This window comes from Neomonachus schauinslandi, chromosome 2, assembly GCF_002201575.2.
Source record: "Neomonachus schauinslandi chromosome 2, ASM220157v2, whole genome shotgun sequence".
Taxonomy (NCBI): Eukaryota; Metazoa; Chordata; class Mammalia; order Carnivora; family Phocidae; genus Neomonachus; species Neomonachus schauinslandi.
The window spans coordinates 134,016,142-134,039,190 of NC_058404.1; the positions used below are offsets into that span (position 1 = coordinate 134,016,142).

Sequence of the window (23,049 nt, forward strand, 5' to 3'; positions counted from 1 at the left end):
CTTTCTTTCTTTCTTTCTTTCTTTCTTTCTTTCTTTCTTTCTTTCTTTTCTTCCTTTCTTCCTTCCTTCCTTTCTTTCTTTCAGCAGTTTGGTTATGCATTAAAAAATATATTTTGTATATTTCATCTAACTTTTTTTAGGAGTTTTACACTAAGAGTGGTTTTCAAGATACCTAATCATTCATATTGTCAGAAACAGAAGTCTTGTGTCAATTGTGGTTTTAAAATTGTTTAACTCACAGAATTGTGTCTTGCATACAATAAACATTCAGTAAAGTGTGCCTAACTGAACTGAAAAATGTTTCAGTCGGTTTTCTCTGATGCTGCTTCATCATACTCAGATTAACACAATACCTAATTTGGCATTACCACCATTACATGATTTTATCCTCTCCTTTAAAAATTGTTGATTTTATCCTCTCCTTTGCAAAATTATAAAATATTTCAAACATATGGAAAATAATATAATTGAAATCTTTGTACTTAACTACCAAGATTAAATTGATGTTAACATAGTGCCATTTTTTTTTAGTCTTGGTTTTATGATTGTATAACAAAGCAATATACATAATTTTGTCTATGTAAAAATTTTATGTTAATAATACAATGACCTTCATACCCCTTTGCAACTTGCTTTTTCTCCACTCAACATCATGTTTGAAAAATTTATCTATGCTGATCCTTAAGTTTGAATTCAATTATTCCATGTCCTGTATATAATTCTATTATCCATTACAGTTTATTTAAAAGTCCCTTTATTCTATGATAAACATCCTTATATATATGCTCTTGAGCATATGTTTGAGATTTTTAAAGTTAGATGCCTAGAACTGAAAGTCCTGTATAATAGGATGTTCTAAACTTTAACTTATTAAGTATATCCGATTCCTTATATCTAATCTTTATGATTGTGGTGGTATTAATCATGATAAAAATAGGACATTTTACCTTATTTTATTATTTAGTGTTTATGATTTATGAAAAGTACCTGTCACTAGTCAGGATACAGATTATGCTGAATATATGTTATGCATGACACCTTGTGTTTAATTCAAATTATATTAAAGTTTATACTATTAAATAATGAACAATTAGGTGATTTGGAAATTCATGCCCCCCCCCCCCTTTTTCTATAGGTATTTATGAGCCTCCATTTATTGTACTACTGCAGTGAACCAACCTTGGATGTGAAAATTGCCTTTTGTCAGGTGTGTGTTCCTTACAGGTAAAACAAGGTACAGTATATTCCCTTGTATTTCTTTTTTTTTTTTAAAGATTTTATTTATTTATTTGACAGAGAGAGACACAGCCAGAGAGGGAACACAAGCAGGGGGAGGGGGAGAGGAAGAAGCAGGCTTCCTGCGGAGCAGGGAGCCCGATGCGGGGCTCGATCCCAGGACCCTGAGATCATGACCTGAGCCGAAGGCAGACGCTTTAACGACTGAGCCACCCAGGCACCCCCCCTTGTATTTCTATTTTGCCATTTCATCTTGCATATGTTCCACATCAAGTTAATGTAAATAGAAATGGATAGTTAAATGTTTTTTCTTTCCCAGTTCACTTAAGTTAGAATGGGAATGAAAATGATTCTTTTTAATGATTATAAATTAATCACTGGGTAAAGTGATTTCTTACTAGATTTTATTTATACTTAATGCCATTAATATGTCTTTCCTAATACTTGAAATGTGGCTTGAATCATCAAAATAGCTGAAGTCCGTATTATTGTTTCTCATCATAAGGACCGATGAGCCTTCTGTAGCAGATCTCCAATACCCACAGATAGTACCATGCCAGGCGTGCTCAGTTTTTTTGATGCCCGGTGCTAACCGGTAGTTAGTAAAAGGGTAAACAACAATAACAGCAAACAAAGGTATATTTAGCCTACAACGAACCATAGTAAGAAGGTAGTGTGCATGGACCAGATAAGAGTCTGCTCTCCTATATTCATTCATATTCTATTCTTAAGAAAGAGGCTAGCTGGGCTGCTTATTCCTACTACAGGTTATGTTTAGGGTAATCCTAACTTCAGCCTGTTGTTACGGTATAATTAATAGTGCTCCCCTTCACTCTCCGGATTATCCTTTGGATAATAAATTATAGTAACTTTATTCATGCTCCAAGCAAAAAGCAATTCAGCTTTTCTGTAATGATTTTCACTGTTATTTTCTCATTGAGCTGTGCTGTAAGCAGGGAGTGTGATATGCATCCTTTGAAACAAGGTTTAAAAAACAACTCTGTACCTTCTATTATTTTAAAACACTCTTTTCTGTTTCTGGAAGTAATATGTGCTTGTTACAGAAAATGTGAAAAAATATAAAGGGAAACAAACATTGGTAAATCTACTCTCTCTAAGCATAAGTAGAATTTCCAAGGGAGAGTAAAATGTGTTACATGCTATGAGTAGGATTTACTGATCTGATCTGCCTCAGTTCCCTGACCTCTAAATGTCATAGTGCTGGAAGCCTCAGGCATTTAAATAACTTCTCTTCTGTAATAAGAATTCTGCAACTAAGGGCACCTGGGTGGCTCAGTCGTTAAGCGCCTGCCTTCCGCTCAGGTCATGATCCCGGGGTGCTGGGATTGAGCCCCGCGTTGGGCTCCCTGCTCAGCGGGAAGCCTGCTTCTCCCTCTCCCACTCCCCCTGCTTGTGTTCCCTCTCTCGCTGTGTCTCTCTCTGTCAAATAAATAAATAAAATCTTAAAAAAAAGTAATTCTGGAACTGGACAGCTTTGTTAGTCTGTCACTTATTAGCCGTATACTTGTTTGTGCCTTGGGCAAGTTACTTAACTGCTCTGTGCATTAGTTTCTAAATTTGTAAAAAGAGGAAAATAATGGTATCTACCTTCTAGGGTCATGAGAATTAAATGAGTTAATACTTGCAGAGCAATGAGAACAGTGCTGGAATATGTGTTTATTAAATAGCTGAATATATTTTAAATAAATTTACATTCATTCTTCTGGTGCTCCAATTGAGTCCCTGTTTTAAGTATTATCAGTATCTTGACTACTTCCATAGTTATATCTCCAACCCAAATCTCTCCCCAAAGCCAGACCATGCCCAGCTACTTATTCTACCTCTCTGCTTAGATGTCTAACAGGCATATCAAACTCTGCATACACCAAGCCAAATTCCTGATCTTTCCTCCAAAATACTCTGTTCTAATTCAGTAAATGCTAAATTCACCTTTCCCAGTTGCTTAGAACAAAATCTTTGGAATCATCTTTTGGGCAACACTTCACATTCAATTTGTCAGCAAATACTGTTGTCTCTACATTCAAAATATATCTGAAATCTCACCACTTCCCAACATTCTCTCCACTACCACTTTGTGTGTGTGTTTTTTAAAAATATTTTATTTATTTGACAGAGAGAGCAAGAGAGCACAAGCAGGGGGAGCAGCAGGCAGAAGGAGAAGCAGGCTCCCCACCAAGCCAAGCAGGGAGCCTGATGCGGGGCTCGATCCTAGGACTCTGGGATCATGACCTGAGCTGAAGGCAGATGCTTAACGACTGAACCACCCAAGCACCCCTCCACTACCACTTTGATCCAACCTACTGTTACCTCTTGCCTGGATTATTACCAGAGTTTCCACATTTGCTCACTCCTAAATGGTTTACTCTCAAACATCATCAAGAGTAATATTTTGAAAAGTATAAGTGAGATCATGTCACTCCTTGGCTAAAACCAAAACAAAACAGAAAAACCTTTCAACGTCTTCCCATTTCACTTATGGTAAAAACTAAAATTCTTAAATACCCAAGCCTTTACCATGTAGCCACCTAGAGGTCCCCCTCCCTGAAATGCTCTTCCTTTATTGTCCTCTTGGTCCACTCCTCCACCACTGTCAGGGCTTTGCTCAAATGTCATTTTTTAGGGAATCTTTCTTGACTGCCCTATTTAATATTGCCCCTTCCTACCTACGCTGCCTACCCAACTTGTCAGCCTTGCTTTTTTTTCCCTCCGTTAACACTTTTTGGTAGCTGATATACCATATATGTGACTAGTATGTTGCTTCTCTCTCTCTACTACAATGCATTTTTCACATGGGCAGGAGCCAACTCACACAGGCTCACAAGAGTTGATTGTGCATCTCTCCCCCCAACTCAAAGTTCAGTGATGTAAGGTTGGTAAATGGAAGTCTGTTATTATAGGAGCATGTACATTATGTAAATAAACAATTACTACAATAAGTCTCCTCCCTCCCTGCAGTTGTTGAGCATTTACCCAGCACACTATTGGAATTTTCTCTCTTTTGCACACGGCAGGGCGTGGGCAATCACTGAGTATTTGCGTAATGAATCAATGAATGATATATATTTGGTTTAGGTAATCAGTTGCACCTGTGACTGTGCTTTGGTTGAAAGGAGCAGGACTGAATTTCTGGGTAGAATATCTGGGCCCTACCACTTGCGAGCGATGTGACTGTGTGCTATTTCATTAGCTGCCATGAGCCTATCCGCTTACTATGGGCACTAACACTTACAAAACAAACCACAACCAAACAAAAAACTAATTCATGTTTTACATACCTCAAGATTAAATCTGAACTTCAAAAATTATCAATAAAAAAGATCTTAAAACTTACACTGTATTTTTTAATCCAGAGTCTTTTTGTAGGTTGAAGTTATTTTTTTTTTTTAAATCAGCTCCCAACATTTGGGTACAGATGCAAAATGTCTATTTCTAGCAAGACTTCTTTGAAAGCAAAGGAGTGAAGAGAAGTGAAGCATGAACTTTATTAATGACTCTGAATTTTTTTTTGCTTACTATGAGCTTTTGGTATCTAGATACATGCATATTCTATAAGTTTAAAAAAATCTAAAAATATTATAGCAAGCAGAATGTTGCTGGTCATGACTCAGAGCATTTTATTTACTTTCCCTGTAGAATTTTTACTTGATAATGTTTATTTATTTATTTTTCTTTTCTGTAGCTCTACGCCTGATTTACTGCTCTAGCAATTTAGAGAAAAGAGTGTATTCATTTTTAGAGCAGAGTTATCGACTGGGGTTCACTTTCAAACTATGTTTTTTGGAAGCTTCTTATTTCATGAGACATCTCACATGTTCTTAGTATGCTATGGTGTTTACCCTGATCACAGCAGGGTTAGGTTGCTCCCAACTTCTTGCCAGAGAGACAATGCGCAAAGACAAGTGATCAAGTATATTCAGTTTCCAGGTCTCTTGAGTCTTAATCTGTGGCTTTTTATATTATGTCATATTTCCAATTTTTTCATTTGTTATAAATAAGAAGTTACAGAAAATATAAAGAACAAACTTGCCCAGCTAGTTCTTTATAAACAGGAAATATGTACATTATTTGTAGTAGTGTTGATTTTATTTTTTAGTTGAATTACTTGAAGAACATGGGAGTCATTGAATTTTTTAACTACTCCTATTAAATTTTTTTTAAATATTCCAACAAGCAGCTTTTGCAAGCAAGAGGTCTCTCATTATATTCTGGGGAGAAATTTATCTGTGTAATGTTAGACAATAGAAGAATAATCTTTAGTTTGGACTGGTATGAATCCTTTACAAAAATATAGACTGACAGGGAATTGAAAGTGCAAACACTCTGGATCCCCCTGTGAAACAGGTAAGCCTTCTTAGCTTTCCTTTCTCAATTGAACAGAGAATTACAGAGCTGTTTAATTTCACTTTTCCAAATTAAAAAAAAATCTGTAAAAAGTGCTATTTTTGGAACTCTGTTGTACTGAACAGATGAGTCAGGATTTTAAACAAGGAATATATACACACAAAAATGCATGTTGGAAACCACACGCATGTCCATGGGTATCTATAGCATTTATCACATCCTGATGTACATTACCATTAGTTGTACAGGTTTATGTTTTTCCCCTCTCCATGGTGACTAACCACCTTGGGGGCAGGACCAGGGTATCCTCATCTTGAATTTCCAAGTCCAGAAATCTACCTTAATTCTGTAAATGTACAATAAATGCCTTTTGAATAAAAGAGGATAAATAAAAATTTAATAGAGAAACACCACTTCCCGAGTAGAAATTTGTTTACTTGCTTTTCAAAATCAAGTCAATTTCTCAATATCTTAACATTTTATAAGTGTACATTAATAGATTTAATTACATTTTGGTTATTTTGCTATCATAGATCAGTGTTAACCAAACATTTATCTCAATGTTAATAATTTGTTGTCTTCTCTAAATGTTTACTGATGCTTGAGTTGGTTATGAATCATTTAAAATGATTTCTTAATATTGGATTTCCAAAGAGGGCTCAAATTAATGAATTGAGAATTATAAATGTCAGTAGAACTAGAAACAAAGAGACTGAACCCACTGGGGTTCTTTTTGGCTATGACACAGAAACTCTTTCTGCCTCCTTAAATTTTCTATGTAAGGAGATACCTATGTATTGACTGATTGATTACTGATTAATTCCACGATTTATGTATTCAATACATCTTAACTTAGTACCTATGATATAAACCTGCAGCTTGTAAAAACTAGGGATACAAGATGAATGAGATGGTTACTGTTCTCAAAGAACACACTGTCTAGTCTAAAGCACGAAAGAGAGTGGCTGGGCTTATAATCTTGAAAACCTATTCCTCTTTGAGTTAAAGACCTCTGCAACAGCTATGTGCTAAACAATGAGTCAGAAAAAAACCCAAACCCCAATAGTTATCAAAGAAGACTTTATTAAGACTTTACCTCATTTAACCTTCACAACACTATTAATTATCGAAGGTGTAATACAATTATGTTTTATTCTGGAGTTGAAAATCTCAACTATTATACTAGAAGGTTTTTCCCTAGTCCCGTTAGGAACTTTCTGAAATCTATTGGTGTACAGTGTTTTAACGGAAGCGAGTAGCAGTTAAATATAACAAGAACCGACATACTATGATTAAATGCAAAGAAGCCTAAGATCTTTTGGTCCCCAGTAGGAAAAAAGAACACTTTTGTATAAATTCCAGTAGATGTTTGTGATATATAAAGTCTAAAATATTACTGAAGATATGATAAAAATAGTCTCATTTTGAAGTTATTATTGTCAAATTGTTCTTCAGTGTCTTTTGAGTTCTTACTATTTTTGGTTTAAACCTTATTAGATAAGATAACAAAGACTAAGCATGTTGAATTTTTTTCTAGTTAAGACAGTGTTTTTTTTAAATAGACAAACTATTAATAGATGACTTAACTAGTTAATTGAATTTTATTTTATCACTCGAATGTCTGGATAATAAAAGCACTGTATGTATACATGTAATAATTTTCTTAGCCACTGATGATGGCTGTTCTAAATAGATGAAAACTTAAGAATCCTCAATCACTTCTGATTTATTATTTTTTAGTGTTCAGATGTTTTCCTCTTTTGATCTTTAGAAATTTCAGGATGTTAGTAAATACTTTATGGGCTGCATTCACTTTTTAGAGCTTTTTATAAACCTGAAAATAAATAAATTCTACAATTGTAGAATACCTATCTTTAGGAGTTTAAAGTGATGTGTTCAGATCACAGTACCTAGGACATTTGAAAAAATATCATTAAACCTGATGCTAGGGTTATATGGTTTTTTAAAAAAACAGTTCTTTGTTTTTAAGGTATACTGAATTTAAAATAACTTGATTTGCTCAACTTTATCTCATTTGATGGGTCTATGGTGTTTCTGTTTTAAAGACAATGAAACTATCTCGTTAAAATTTTTACACTTCATTGGATGGGCATCTTAGATGGAAAGAAGAATTTTATACCAACATTAGAGGAATAGAGCAACAAAGGAAAAGATATTTTGATGGGGCAAGGCAAAGGAAAATCTGTGTAATCTAAAAGGGAAACTGAAAACAATTTTTGGTGGTCTGTGAAATAAATGGCATTATTTGTATATTTTAGTTTTAGGGGGAGATTTTCTGCCACCTCAAAATACCGACTTAGACACTGACTTCCTATAAATACAGCTTAAGGGAATCAGTAGATTAAGCATTGATATATTTGAAATTCTTGGTATTTTGTAAATGAATGGCTATGATTTTGAGATATTAACTGATAAACCTTTCCTTTATTATTTTAGTTTTTCATGTAACAGGGAAAGAAAATTTTTACCTTAGTTTCTCCTTTTAAAGGGTTTTGTCTCCTGTGTGTTATTCGAGGAAGCCCAACTCTGACTTTCTTCTATACTTGCTTTTATACATTGCATTTAATTTTGCATACATTTTTAAAAAATCTCAACATATATGCTTTAGTGCATGGACTGTCCATGGGTAAATTATTAAAGACATAGCAAACATTACTGTAAAAACATGGTACATCTTGAGTTATGAAAGAAATCACTAAGATAGCTATACTATCAGGATAACTAACTACCCTATTTTTATGAATGAATGTTTCATAATGTTTGATAATAGTTTTTCTCCATATGCCCACACGTGTCAATGGCTACAACAAATTTCAAAAGAGTAAATTTAATGTTATATTTGTGTCTTATACCTTGGGCAGGTTTTTTTTCTAATGATTTATTAAATATTTCAGTTAATGAATCGATTCAGTTATGATACAAAGATTAACAAAAAAACGTAAAGGTCCTAAGATTTGGTTCTATAATGATGAACTTTCCTGTATTGGTTGATTGTGGGTATGTGTTTGGTTTGCTTGAGGCACAAAAAGGTTGAACTTGACTTCTTGTTGAATGATCTTAACCTAAATGTAAATGTAGCTTAGTACAATAAATTCAATTATGGTTGAGGTATTAATCAAATTAAATGCAGTTATTACCTACATCTTTAAAAATATTTGTGGTATAAAATATCAGATTATCTGTGGTTTTCAGTGCATGGTAAATCATGCTCTGCAAGAAAAGCATCAATGTGTGGATTCTATTTTGATCTATATAGTGTTCTTAAGTAATCAACTAATTCCTTAAATGCACTATTTTAATTCTATGTGAGACTTTGGAAAATGCATTAAGTGATAATTTTGCTTTTCAGTACAGGCATTATCTGAAGTTGGGGTGCATGATAAACAAAGACTGAATTTTTCAGTAGGTTAAGAAGAATAATGTCAACTTAGATCATGAGTTCTAAAACCAGTTCTAATCTGGAATGTGTCATTCAACTCTTCTTTTGTTCATCTTCTCTAAATGTGAATATTTATTTGGTTTGTATATATTCTATACATCTCTAACTCATTCCAAAAAAGGTTAAGACAGTTAAAAAAGTGCATATTCAAAGAGATGAAAACCCAGACTTTGTAGAACACGGAACTACTAAACTTAGGTACTGATTAGATTAGATCTTTTTGTAATTGTGCAATGAGAGAATCATAATATCATTTGATTTAAGAACTGGTATTGTACTGGGTATTATATAAGACTAATGAATCACAGACCTATCTATACACCTGAAACAAATAATACATTATATGTTAATTAATTGAATTTAAATTTTTAAAAAAGATACAAGAAAAAAAGAATACTGCTCTTTGTTGTATATATGAAACAGGGTTCTAGTGTCCATTTTTAAATATATCATTTGATAAACTCTATCTTTGATAAGTCAGTGAAATTTAGATAACTTGTAAACATTTTGATTCCTAAATGACTTTTTATTCTCCTTATGAGGGAATATAACTTCTTACTCCTACCCTGAGAAAGAATTTCTTTAAAAAGGAACTATTATTTATTAACCTGGAAAATTTTTCCTGTCTTAATTCTATAATATCACTTATTATTGCCTGTTTTAGACATCTTTTTTCTTTATTGTAGACAAACTGGAAATAGGTAAATAAGAAATATAGACTTCAGTGTGATTAGTTTAGTAGGTTAGATCATTGTGATAATGAAGTCAGCATTCCAAGTTTGATCCTATAAGGAAGAATTTAATATTAAGCTCTTTGAGGGCAGGAACTTTCTATTCTTGGTGCCTGGAACATTGCCTGACACAATTGTAAGACCAATATTTGTTGAATGAAAAACATACCGCAGTAATAGATAGACCTTAAGTCTCGGTGACTTATCAGAGCAAAGGTTTATTTCTTCTTATACAAAGTCTAGTACAGGTTAGCAAGGGTGACTCAGGAATTTTGGTTTCTGCCATCTTAGGCTGTGCCAACTAAGACACCAGAGTGTGGAAAGAGATGGATTATGATGGCACAATCCCTAAAAGCCCCTACATTTAGCTAACTACCTGCTATTTCTACTGTGGTTCATGGGCCAGAACTCGTCACAGGGCCCTAACAGAACCGCAGGGGAAGGCTGGGAAATGTAGTGGAGTACGTGAATATTCATGAAATATGGTTTTTGCCACAAACGAAAATATAGGAAAAGATTTTATCACCTGACTATTCTGAATCCCATTGGTTCTACATTAACTGTATAGCAATATCATAGTGTCTTGGGATGGCACTAGAGTTCAAGCCAGCTTTTTGTTAAAAACATTCTTAAACTGCTAATTAGCTATGTGTCTTTAAATGTCATCTAACTTCTCAGTAATAATAATTATAGTAGTAGTAATAATAATAATAAACTTTGTTGAGGGTTTTTTTTTATAAGCTTATATACCACACTGAGAGCTTTACATAGATTCTCTCATTTAACCTTCTCACTAATGAAAAGAAGTAGATTATTGCTGTAATTCCATAAATAAGTACACTGAGTGTAAGATTGTAAAAAGCTTAACCAAGACCTTACAGTCAGGATTCTTAGACAAAAGCTGTATTTTTGCCCTTTACTGAAGTTCTCAGTCTAGGATTTCTCGATTGCAAAATGAGAATATGAAGTCTTATGTGAAATGATTTATGATAACCCAGCACAGTGTCTCGTCCTAATACTAGCTTGGTGCCTAGTAGGCATTGAAGCAGCACTGGTTTTCTTCCTTCGCATGGAAGTAACAGGAGGCAGAAGCCAGGCCGGCTCTATTTATTGATTACTGCTATGTGCTTTCTCACGTCATTGAAAATAATGGTTAAACATAATTTAAGCCCTAAAGTTTTACTTCATTATTGATTTGTTAGAAGCCATTGATTCCACAGAGTATCCACCTCTGGGCAACCAATATAAAAGTCATATACATTTCAGGACGTAATCCTCCTTAGGGAGTAATGCTTTAAGAAACAGAATGGAGAAAATATGCTCTTGACAGAACAAAATTGAGTCCTCAATATCCTTAAGTATTGTTGTCTTAAATCTCCTCCTTTAAAACTCACATGTAAATAATTTGAGTCAGATTTAAAATGGGTTGAACATATGCCTTTTTGCCATAACAAATGGAATAGGAGGCACAGTTTCTGCTGACTTTCTATGACAGTCTTGGAGTAGCATCAGGAAGCAAATCAATATGCTGGTCATAACTATGAGAATGAATAGCTCAATATCATTTGTGCCAAAAGCACAATCATCACTTTTGGCAGATACTTTTCAGTATCCAAATGACGATACTAAAATAATATCCAACAGATTGACCAGTTTATATTCTGGAGATGCATTTTGTAGCGAATTTATCTTGGCTATCCTATTGAGATAGATCAATGTTATATCCATAGCATCTTCGATAGTGCCTGCCATACAGTAGGTGATCAGTATATATTTAACAAATGAATGAAATCAGACCCTTTGAATTTCTAGACTGTTCTGTAAGTCCAGCTTTCCCTCACCAACACTGTCTACTTCAACCCTGAATTACATAATGTTCAGTTAAGTTCAAACTCTGGGCTGTGTCAATTGATAAATGTAAGAGAAGGGGATTCTATTAATTCATTTCTCTTGCTTTTTCTAAGCCCTATTCCTATAGCTCACCTTATCGTAAGAAAACCATATTATTGTTCTAAATGACTTTAGCTGACCTAGTGAATGGTTTAGTAAAAAAAAAAAAAGCACATGTTTTGGAGTTGAATAAACTTCAATTTATATTAAGTGACATCACTAATTAATGGTTCCAAGACTGTGAGCCAGTTAACAGCTCTGTATGCCACTTTCCTCACCTGTAGTCAGTGTTAAATACAGTATTTAACAGAATACAAAGTTCACCTTTAGTAAGTAAACAATTAAGACTGCTTCACCTTTCTTTTTCCCCTTGAATTATTGAGAGCTGATGTCATATAAATCATATGAAATATATTTTTATGTCTTTGATTAAAAATATTATACCTACTGCCTGATGTTTGATTCCCAGATTTATTATATAAAGAACTATTGAATATATTCTTCCTGAAGTTAAGTGCTAGAGAAATTTTATCTTTCCTGTGAACTGGTATGATATATTCTATAAGATTAATGTATCAAAACTTGCCACTCATTGTGTTTTGTTGTTGTTGTCATTATTTTTTTCTTTCATCTTGGAAGAATGACACTGTTTTGTGCTCAAGGCAATAGATATTCATAACTTAAGCCTTCTGGTAGAAGTGTCATCTCCCAGCCTGCTTTATTTGAGATCTGTTCCTAAACCTGGGTTTAATGGTTTTATTGTTCCCGTATCTTTGATGGTGTTCTGCACAAATCAGAATATAAATAATGAATGAAAGAATAAAATGACTTGCTCAAGGTTTTACAGCTGTTACGTACAGAACTAATCCAGGCTTGGTGCTATTTTCAGCTATTTCATTCAAGAGTAACTAAGGAAGCTTAACCTCTAAAAATTTCTAAACCTTAATGTCTCCTGCTCAGGGACTAGCAGTAACATAGGACAGTCATGCACAAATGAAAATGGAGAGGGAGTACTTGTGGCATATAGCTTATTAAATTTGAGAATAATGCAATCAAGGTTTTGGACACCTACAGGATAAGATCAATAATGTGGGATGTTTTTCTTCTTGAAATTCCATAGCTATAGGCTAGCAGCTAACTGGTGGTGGGGGCTCATCACACAAAGCCCTTTCTTACCGGTCTGCAGAACATGAAGTCTTTTCCCAGAACAGATTATATCCAGACTTCCTCTCTAACAAACTGTCTACCAAGCTGCCAGCAGCAATAACGGCTTCTTTTTAGCTTTAAAACTTTTTGGCAGATGGGGGACAGGGAGGAAATTGGTTTGTTTTGAATTTTTGCATAAAAAAATTCTCTTATATCCACATAGAAATAATTATTGATTCATTTAAACACGAGATTAATATTCAGTGGAGGAATGAGTTATTTTAAAAAATAATGTGAATCAATAATGGAATAGACTGTTACAAACTTATAATTATTTTGAACCATATTGATTTTCATAAGTTACCACTGTGGTGATTTATAATTTTTTAATATAATATTACTTATTTATAATTAACATAATTTCTTCTCTGGAAAGAGACTTTCCATTTTGGTGAGCATTTATGAATACCTTTGGGTTTTAGTATAAATTCAATATAAATTGATGATGGAATGTTTATTTTCATGAGCTAATTGAGAGAACGTTAGTTGGATACTATATTATGTCTATGAGAGGGGAAACACTCCCCTGGGAATATGACATCTGGGCCAGCTAATGAGGTGCTGATACCAAAGAAAGCCACTGTGAAATTTTCGATTCCACATCTTTTGTTTACTTGTTTTGACCTGCATTGTTTCCAGTTTTTGCCTCTCCAACTAGCTCTCTTTAAATGGTGATGTCTCCTGTCTCTTACATCTACTATTTTCTAAAATAGTGGTTCTCTAAGTGTTGAACTTGTTAGAAATATGAACTCTTGGCCTTACCCTAGTCCTATTGAATCAGAAACTTTTCAGTGGGGCCCGGCAATCTATTTTTTTTACGAGCTCCTCAGGTAGTTCTGATCCATTTTAAAACTTCAGAATCTCTACCTCACACTATTGGCCAGTCATGCCCTCCCAATGTGAAAGTTTGGTTCTTCCCTTTTTGGGTTCAGCTCATCAATTCTGTGACCTAAACTAAAAATATGCTAAAACATATAACTGGAGAAAAATCTTTTTAGCATTGATAATTTTTTTATAGTATACTTTTTTTTTTTACAAGATTTTATTTATTTATTTGACAGAGAGAGACACAGGGAGAGAGGGAACACAAACAGGGGGAGTGGGAGAAGGAGAAGCAGGCTTCCTGAGGAGCAGGGAGCCTGATGTGGGGCTCGATCCCAGGACCCTGGGATTATGGCTTGAGCCAAAGGCAGACGCTTAACGACTGAGCCACCCAGGTGCCCTTTTTTATCATATACTTAATGGCGTACTTTCATAGGAACATTTTATAGGGAAAAGTTTATATTTGAACTTCATAATCATAACAAGGCAGATTACATGGAAATTGAGGATAAAATATACTATATTAAATATGTTGAGCTTTTTGAAATTCAGTTTGGATTTGTAAGCTTGGGGCACAGATGAGATCTGGGGGAAGCTTTTCAACACAACATATTTGCTATCAAATTTTTGGTTACAACATCAATCCAAGAAAATTTCCAGTGCTATTCTCTCTGTGTCTTACTGTTTAATGATTAAAATAGCCTCTTCCCATGGGGCGCTTGGGTGGCTCAGTCAGTTAAGCATCCAGCTCTTGATTTTGCCTCAGGTCATGATCTCAGGGTCATAAGATCAAGCCCCACATCGTGCTCCACACTAGGCGTGGATACTGCTTGGAATTCTCTCTCTCCCTCTCCCTCTGCCTCTCCCTGCCCCACTCATGCTCTCTCCCTCTCTCTCTCTCTCAAAAATAAGTAAGTAAAAAAAAAAAAGCCTTTTCCCAATTATGTGAGGTACTATCAAGGATGTGTTTTCTAACTTTTAGATTTTACATAAAGTTACATTCAAAGCTAGGTATAAAAAGGATACTTGAAGAGAAATTTGTGTGTGTGTGTGTGTGTGTGTATGTATGTGTGAATTTGCAAACTTTATAATGATAATTTCAATGTTATTGTGAGAAATTATATGCTTTAAAATGGAGATAAAAGATCACTAGTAATTTTTATTTTAGAAAATGTGTCAAGTCATTAGATATTTTATTTGAATAGTTTATTTGTTACTTTTTGACTGGGAATTCTCCTCTTACTGAAAGTTTCCTGCTGGTATAAACTCTATGATTGTTTTAACCATTTCTATCAAACTACCAAGTCCATATATATAGCTTCCCCCCCAACTGTATGAAAAGTTCTGTTATAGATATGCACTGACAAAAATTACTGGGCACTGCTCAGCAGTGTGAACAATTGCTGAGATGCAATGATATACTTACTCCATTAAAGCACTTGGCCAACTGTTAACCTGTCTCAATACCGAGACTTTGTAAGTCCTTGAGTCTGGGGCAGTGGGGCTCTTTCAAATACTTGAATCTGAGGTGAGGGGTAATCCTTATCCTAACTAGGACTCTGGTTTCCACTTTGGGTGTGCCATGACCAATGGAATTTGGCAATCCATAAAGACACAAAATGTGTTCCTGATGTATTTGCAGAAATAATCATTTTACTTTTCAAATATGTCAGGCAGAGGTGTAAGTTCCATTTCAGTCTTCAGGTGATCCTTCCCCTCTATGGTACGGTTCTCAACATGCATCAGCATACTTAGAGGGCTTATTGAAACAGATTGTTGTCCTTACCCACAGAGTTTCTGATTCAATAGGTTTGGGATGGGAGTGAGCATCTGCATTTCTAACGGGTTTCCTGGTGATGCTGATGCTGATGCTCCAGGAAGCACACCATGAGAATGATTGCTTTAATGCTGACTTTCTCAAAGTCAGATTCTCAAATCCTCAAGTCAGAATTACCTGGATTGCCTAGTAATCTTCAGATCATCAGGACCTATGATGATGGCCTAAATCCTAATCTCCAGGGTGGTGTGATAATGATTTGCCTTTTGTCAAACTCTTCAGGTGCTCCAGGTGTACATTTACACTTGAGAACAAGTTAGAGGGGAGGTCCAGGGATACTGTTAGCCAGAGAAAACACTGATCAAGCCTCCTCTCAAACATTACCAATTTTATACCTGTCGGTTGGCATCTAGTAGTTGTTTTATACATAGTAAATGAATTAATTTAAAATGAATGAATGCAAGCAATTGGTTGCTATTCCTTTTTGCTTCCAGCACCTTTTCTTTATTCTACTATAGAATATATCATCCATATTTTAACTACTTGTTTACTTGACTGCCTCCATCTAGACAGAGACCTTATCTTTTTCTTGTATCTCCAGTGCCAAACCCAGCATCTGGCACATAATATGTATATTATCAGTATTTGTTAGATTAAATGATTGTAAATGTTGAGTAGAATATCTCTTAGGGTTAGTCTGAAAAAGAGGTTGCGTGAATTGTTAAATTCTCTTGATTTCTCTGAATATACATTAAAATGTTGGAAGAGGAGGGCCAGCCTAGTAGATTCAAGTATAATATGAAGACTGAGACCACAGCTAGAAAAGCCACAGGCAAGTCTGAAGGAGTAGGGTGGTACCAAGATACAGCATGAAGTCAGGGGTCTGGAACATAAAATATCACACATGTTTGGTATGTATATGCAGTTGGAACAGGTGGCATTTCAGAGGTGAAGAGAATAAGTGGGGGAATGAGAAGTGGATTATGTAGGTTTGATTAAGCTAGTGTGTGCTAAGAATTTTGTGGGTGGTCAGAAATGAGAACATTAAGGGATGTAAAAAAGGATTAGAACACGGCAAATGAAGTCAGGCACTTCATCCATACCAAATTAACCCTGGCAATGAATTCTTTGGTAGTCTAGCTCCAGTTACTTTTGTTTGTTTGTTGTTTTTATATTTATTAAATTTTTCAGTTACTTTTTTACCTTTCAAAGTTAGGAAGAAAAAAAAAGGACTTTTTAATAGGGTTAGTCTGCTGATACACCAAAAAAGCCTAGAATAGAAATGGACTGTGGTGTGGAGAGAAGTTCCTGATTCTGTGCTTGAAATCAAGGATTGTTTAATACTAATGTTCTTGTTTCTGCTGTAGTCCACACTCATTGTTTAAATTCTAAATCCTGTTATAGTCTCCCCAAATAGATTTACGATGCCCTGTTTTTTTGTGTTTTTGTTTGTTTTTTAAGATTATATATTTTATTTTGAGAGAGAGAAAGAGAGCATGTGCATGGTGGGGGAAGGGCCGAGGGAGTCTGAAGTGGACTCCGTTGAGCTTGGAGCCCTAGGTGGGGCTCAATCTCTCTACCCTGAGATCACGACCTCAACAGAAACCAAGAATCCAATGCTCAACCGACTGTGCCACCCAGGCACCCCAATCCTGTTTTTTGATAATCTTATTTAATTTCCTGTTCCATGCTTTCTATCTCCTGGCTTTCAGACCTCTCCTTATTATACTCATAAATTACTTGAATTTTCAGTCTTCTGTCCAAACAACCTATATTCCTCATCTTTAGTCCATTCTGTTCTTTGAGGTCTGTGTATATTTGTACTGGATTGCTGCCACCATAAGTCTTCTAGTCATAGGCTGGTGCCGGTCATGTGCATTCTGCTTTAAGTCTGTCATAAGGTCCTTGCACTAGATTCATAGGTTTTGCCACTCACATCCATATAGTACCCACTATACTCTCCTTGTTTATATTACTTGGTGCTGCCTGGTTCCCTTTCCAAGAGCATGTAGGGACAAATTAGTTTGTACTTCTATTTCAGTTTTTTTTAATTATTATTATTTAGAAATGAAATGCCAAAAATTTCTAAGGACAGTGGTTTTATGACCAACCAGAGGTTCAGAGCCAAAGGAGGTCTAAATCTTCTTTCAAATTATGTGAGAATCAGATTTTCAGAAGTCAATGTGTATTAAAACCATACAAAGATCCTTTAATTTAGATTCTGGACTCAGAACACTAAAGGCAGGGTTTTTGTTTTCTTTTGTTTACTAATTAAAGCTTTGGCATAACTCAAAAGTCGTGAGTTATGTAAGAAATTATTCATTGTGTAAGAAATTATTCATGAATGTCCCACTCATTGCAGGACAACCAGCATTGTTTGATAAGCCAACTAAATACAAGCCACATCTCCTACCATATGGTATACCAAAACATGCCCACAAATCTCCCAGATGTCTAGGAAGAGTTAGTGCCACTTCTAAAGAGAACCATTGATTTAGACTATTCCATTTTCAATTTTTGGGATTGGGAATGAACCCACAGAACATGAGAATGCTCAAAACCTGAGCAAAATCAGCAAAAAGGAGAGGGAATGACCGTTGGGTAGGCATCCACCAGGGTGTGCCACAAGAAACAGGCTAGACAATATTCTATAAGGTCCTTTCTAGCTAGAGAGTTGAAACTATTTAATGTCACAAAATGCGATATAAGTTTATTTGTTTGTATAATCATGGATAATGGATATTTACATTACATATATTCATAAATCATGATTCAAAATTTTAAGGACAGATTCTTCAATTGCTAAATATAATAGGTAGAAGAACTTCTCTTAAATATAAAAGATACACAATCAAGATATTTAAATCTAAGCTTGCAAAGAATGAAAAGATATCATGTGGCATTTTAGAATAATATTAATTTGGGCTAAAATTGTTCAATGTTTAATGTAAGATACTACCATTTTTGGTATTATTGAGAACAAATGAAGTCAACACTATTGAATTCAAATTTACCTAATTAAAAATTAAAACTACACATTAGTTTGTATCTCGTTTCTTTCTGAGAAAGGGATATAAATAAAATCTCTTATCCTTTCTCATTTGGCTGTTATAATGGATGATCAGGAATCACCTCTGAAGTTTCTAGCATAGTCAATGGGTCCAGTATGTTTGGTAGATATTTGCTTCATAAATAATTAAATGGTTTTAATGAAACATTTCAGAAAAGATTATGTAGATCTAATGTAAGATTATTTTATTATTAATAGTTTTAATACTGAAAACAAATTTTTCTATGTATTTTTCTGAGTTCTTTTACTCTAGATTATCTTACATGGATTAATACATACTTTTTTATATGAAATACATTTATATAATGATAATAGATGACTATGAATTAGTAATCATTAAAAGAACAGGCTTTTCTATATCTTGCTATCATTCTGGTTGTTCGCTTTCTCATGTTTTTGTTGTTCTTTTTGCAGGGATTCGATAAACAAGTGGATGTGTCATATATTGCCAAACATTACAACATGAGCAAAAGCAAAGTTGACAACCAATTCTATAGTGTGGAAGTCGGAGACTCAACCTTCACAGTTCTCAAGCGCTACCAGAATTTGAAGCCTATTGGCTCTGGGGCTCAGGGAATAGTTTGGTAAGTGGAATATATATATATATATTTATTTATTTATTTATTGAAGTATAATTAGCATACAGTGTTTTATTAGTTTCAGGTCTACAACATATTCAACAATTCTGTACATTACTCTGCTCATCGTGATAAGTGTAGTTACCATCCGTCACCAAATGTTACTACAATCTATTCACCCTATTTCCTATGTTGTACTTTTCATCTCTGTGACTTCTTTATTTTATAACTGGAAGTTTGTACTTTTAATCCCCTTTATCTATTTCACCCATTCCCCCCACCCACCTCTCCCCTCTGACAACTACCTGTTTGTTCTCTGTATTTAAGAATCTGGGTTTTGGTTGTTCGTTTCTTTGTTTTGCTTTTTAGATTCCACATGTGAGTAGAATCATATGGTATTTATCTTTCTCTGACTTATTTCACTTGCATTTTTAAAAGGAATAATGCTGTGTATGTCAACTAGCCACAAATACACACACAAACATAAATAAATAGCATGATTTGAGATGGGAAGAATACTTTCTATCAAAGAAAAATAAAATTTCGAGCATTATTTGTAATTCATTACCCATTTACTAAAAATATGTACAACTTTTGCTGGTGACTAGTCTTTCTACTCACCAAAAATGTCCATTACACAACAACCATGGAGAAACAAAACCAGAGGTTTTCTAGCTGTTGCTAATACATTTAGAAAATTGTATTTGGATGTTTTCACAGCAAGAAATGAGGGGACATGTGTTAAGATAACAAGCAAATAGAATTCCCTGCACTCTAAGGAAGTATAAATGATATCTCAAATGTTCCTGTCACTTTTAAAGATCAATATTTAAAATTCAGTTACCTTTTAGAAAAAGTGGTATTTAAAAATGTCTGTTGTATGTTTCCAAAATGGAAAGATTCTGGGCTCCCTTAGTAACCATTATTTTATGACATTTTTGAGTGGCAATTTGAAATGATGACAAATCAAAACCTGATTACCTGTCATAAAATTCTTGCAAAAGTGATGATATCAAATTGATAAGCATTTATTTTATGTAGTTTTAACTTGCAGTGTAACCACCAAATGTATTTAGTATGAACTTATTAGCATAATAATTTTCAACTTGATGACTCATACCTATAAGTGAAAATTTAGCACATGCATCATAAATATGTATATTTACTTATAGAAGATATTTACTTAGTTCAATATATTTATTTATTATATAAATTACTGCTACATTAGTAATGTCCATTTAGAAACATGAACACTTTTAAAGGATGAGCTAAAGGTGAAATAAACATTATTTAAAAACATTTTATTTACAACTTTTCTTCATTCATTTGATACAATGTAATTTTGATGATAGCAATGTGGTAGTAGTAGTGCTCATTATTTTTTTAAACGTTCATTTTATATTTCATAAAAAAGTTTAAAATCTGGTTCATTTCATTTTTTATTTTTCTAAGAGTTTTTTTTAGAGCAAAATGGTTCACAGCAATATTGAGAGGAAGGTACAGAGATTTTCCGTATTCCTCTATATTCCTCCTACCTCCACACATGCATAGCCTCCCCCATCATCAACATCCCCCACAAAAGTGGTACATTTATTATAAATGATGAACCTACATTGATACATCATAATTACCAAAGCCCAGAGTTTACCTTACGATTTATTCTTGGTGTTGTACTTTCTGTGGATTTAGACAAATGTAAAATGATATGTATCCATTATTATAGTATCATACAGAGTATTTCCACTGCCCTAAAAATCCTCTATACTCCACATGTTCATCCCTCCTCTTACTCCCAAATCCTGGCAACCATTGATCTTTTTACTGTTTCCATAGATTTTAAAGATTACTTATATTTATTTATTTATTTATTTATTTATTTATTTATTTATTTATTTATGAGAGTGGGTGGGGAGAGAGAACAAGAGCAGTGAGGAGGAGCAGAGGGAGAGGGAGAAGCAGACTTCCCGCTCACCAGGGAGCCTGAGGCAGGACTCTATTCCAGGACATGGAGATCATGACCCAAGCTCAAGGCAGACACTTAACTGACTGAGTCACCCAGGTGCCCCATTATTGTTTCCATAGATTTGCCTTTTCCAGTGTGCTATATTGTTGGATATAATGTAGCCTTTTTAGTTGGCTTTTTTCACTTAGTAATATGCACTTCAGGTTCTTGCACGTCTTTTCATAGATTGATAGCTCATTACTTTTTATCACTGAATATTTCATTGTCTAGTAATGCCACAGTTTATCCATTCACCTACTTTAGGACATTTTGGTTCATTTCAGGTTTTAGTAATCATAAATAAATATCTTGATGCTTTCAATATCCATGTACAGGTTTTTGTGTGGACATAAATTTTAAAGTTTCACTTCATTTTGATAACTGTTTTTTAAAAAACTTTATTATGTTATGTTAATTACCACACATTACATCTTTTTTTTGTTATTATGTTATGTTAATCACCATACATTACATCATTAGTTTTTGATGTAGTGTTCCATGATTCATTGTTTGCATATAACACCCAGTGCTCCATGCAGAACGTGCCCTCTTTAATACCCATCACCAGGCTAACCCATCCCCAAACCCTCACCCCTCTAGAACCCTCAGTTTGTTTCTCAGAGTCCATAGTCTCTCATGGTTCATCTCCCCCTCCGATTTCCCCCCCTTCATTTTTCCCCTCCTGCTATTTTCTTCTTCTTTTTTTAACATATAATGTATTATTTGTTTCAGAAGTACAGGTCTGTGATTCAACAGTCTTGCACAATTCACAGCGCTCACCATAGCACATACCCTCCCCAATGTCTATCACCCAGCCACCCCATCTCTCCCATCCCCCACCACTCCAGCAACCCTCAGTTTGTTTCCTGAGATTAGGAATTCCTCATATCAATGAGGTCATGTGATACATGTCTTTCTCTGATTGGCTTATTTCACTCAGCATAATACCCTCCAGTTCCATCCACATCGTTACAAATGGCAAGATGACATTCCCTTTGATGGCTGAATAATATTCCATTGTATATGTATACCACATCTTCTTTATCCATTCATCTGTCGATGGACATCTGGGCTGTTTCCACAGCTTGGCTATTGTGGACATTGCTGCTATAAACATCGGGGTGTACGTACTCCTTTGGATTCCTACATTTGTATCTTTGGGGTAAATACCCAGTAGTGCAATTGCTGGGTCGTATGATAGCTCTATTTTCGACTTTTTGAGGAACCTCCATACTGTTTTCCAGAGTGGCTGCACCAGCTTGCATTCCCAACAACAGTGTAGGAAGGTTCCCCTTTCTCCACAGCCCTGCCAACATCTGTCATTTCCTGACTTGTTAATTTTAGCCATTCTGACTGGTGTGAGGTGGTATCTCATTGAGGTTTTGATTTGGATTTCCCTGATGCCGAGTGATGTTGAGCACTTTTCCATGTGTCTGTTGGCCATTTGGATGTCTTCTTTGGAGAAACGTTTGTTCATGTCTTCTGCCCATTTCTTGATTGGATCCTTTGTTCTTTGGGTGTTGAGTTTGATAAGTTCTTTATAGGTTTTGGATACTAGCCCTTTATCTGATATGTCATTTGCAAATATCTTCTCCCATTCTGTCGGTTGTCTTTTGGTTTTGTTGACTGTTTCTTTTGCTGTGCAAAAGCTTTTTATCTTGATGAAGTCCCAATAGTTCATTTTGCCCTTGCTTCCTTTGCCTTTGGTGATGTTTCTAGGAAGAAGTTGCTGCAGCTGAGGTCAAAGAGGTTGCTGCCTGTGATCTCCTTTAGGATTTTGATGGACTCCTGTCTCACATTTAGGTCTTTCAACCATTTTGAGTCTACTTTTGTGTGGTGTAAGGAAATGGTCCAGTTTCATTCTTCTGCATGTGGCTGTCCCATTCTCCCAACACCATTTGTTGAAGAGACTGTC

At 34.8% G+C, this 23,049-nt stretch overlaps 1 protein-coding gene across 3 annotated transcripts in view; it reads left to right on the plus strand.

Moving 5' to 3' along the window:
• Positions 1–23,049, plus strand: part of MAPK10 (mitogen-activated protein kinase 10) — a 324,165-nt gene that overhangs the window by 159,060 nt on the left and 142,056 nt on the right. The window contains exons 3-4 of one of the 3 annotated variants that reach the window (XM_044912681.1): positions 1,136–1,207; positions 18,969–19,138. In XM_044912681.1, coding sequence (XP_044768616.1) covers positions 1,142–1,207; positions 18,969–19,138 — 236 coding nt within the window. In that variant the 5' untranslated portion in view covers positions 1,136–1,141. Of the gene's footprint in view, positions 1–1,135; positions 1,208–18,968; positions 19,139–23,049 lie in introns of those variants that run through there. The other 2 variants (XM_044912680.1, XM_044912682.1) reach the window with 2 other exon arrangements.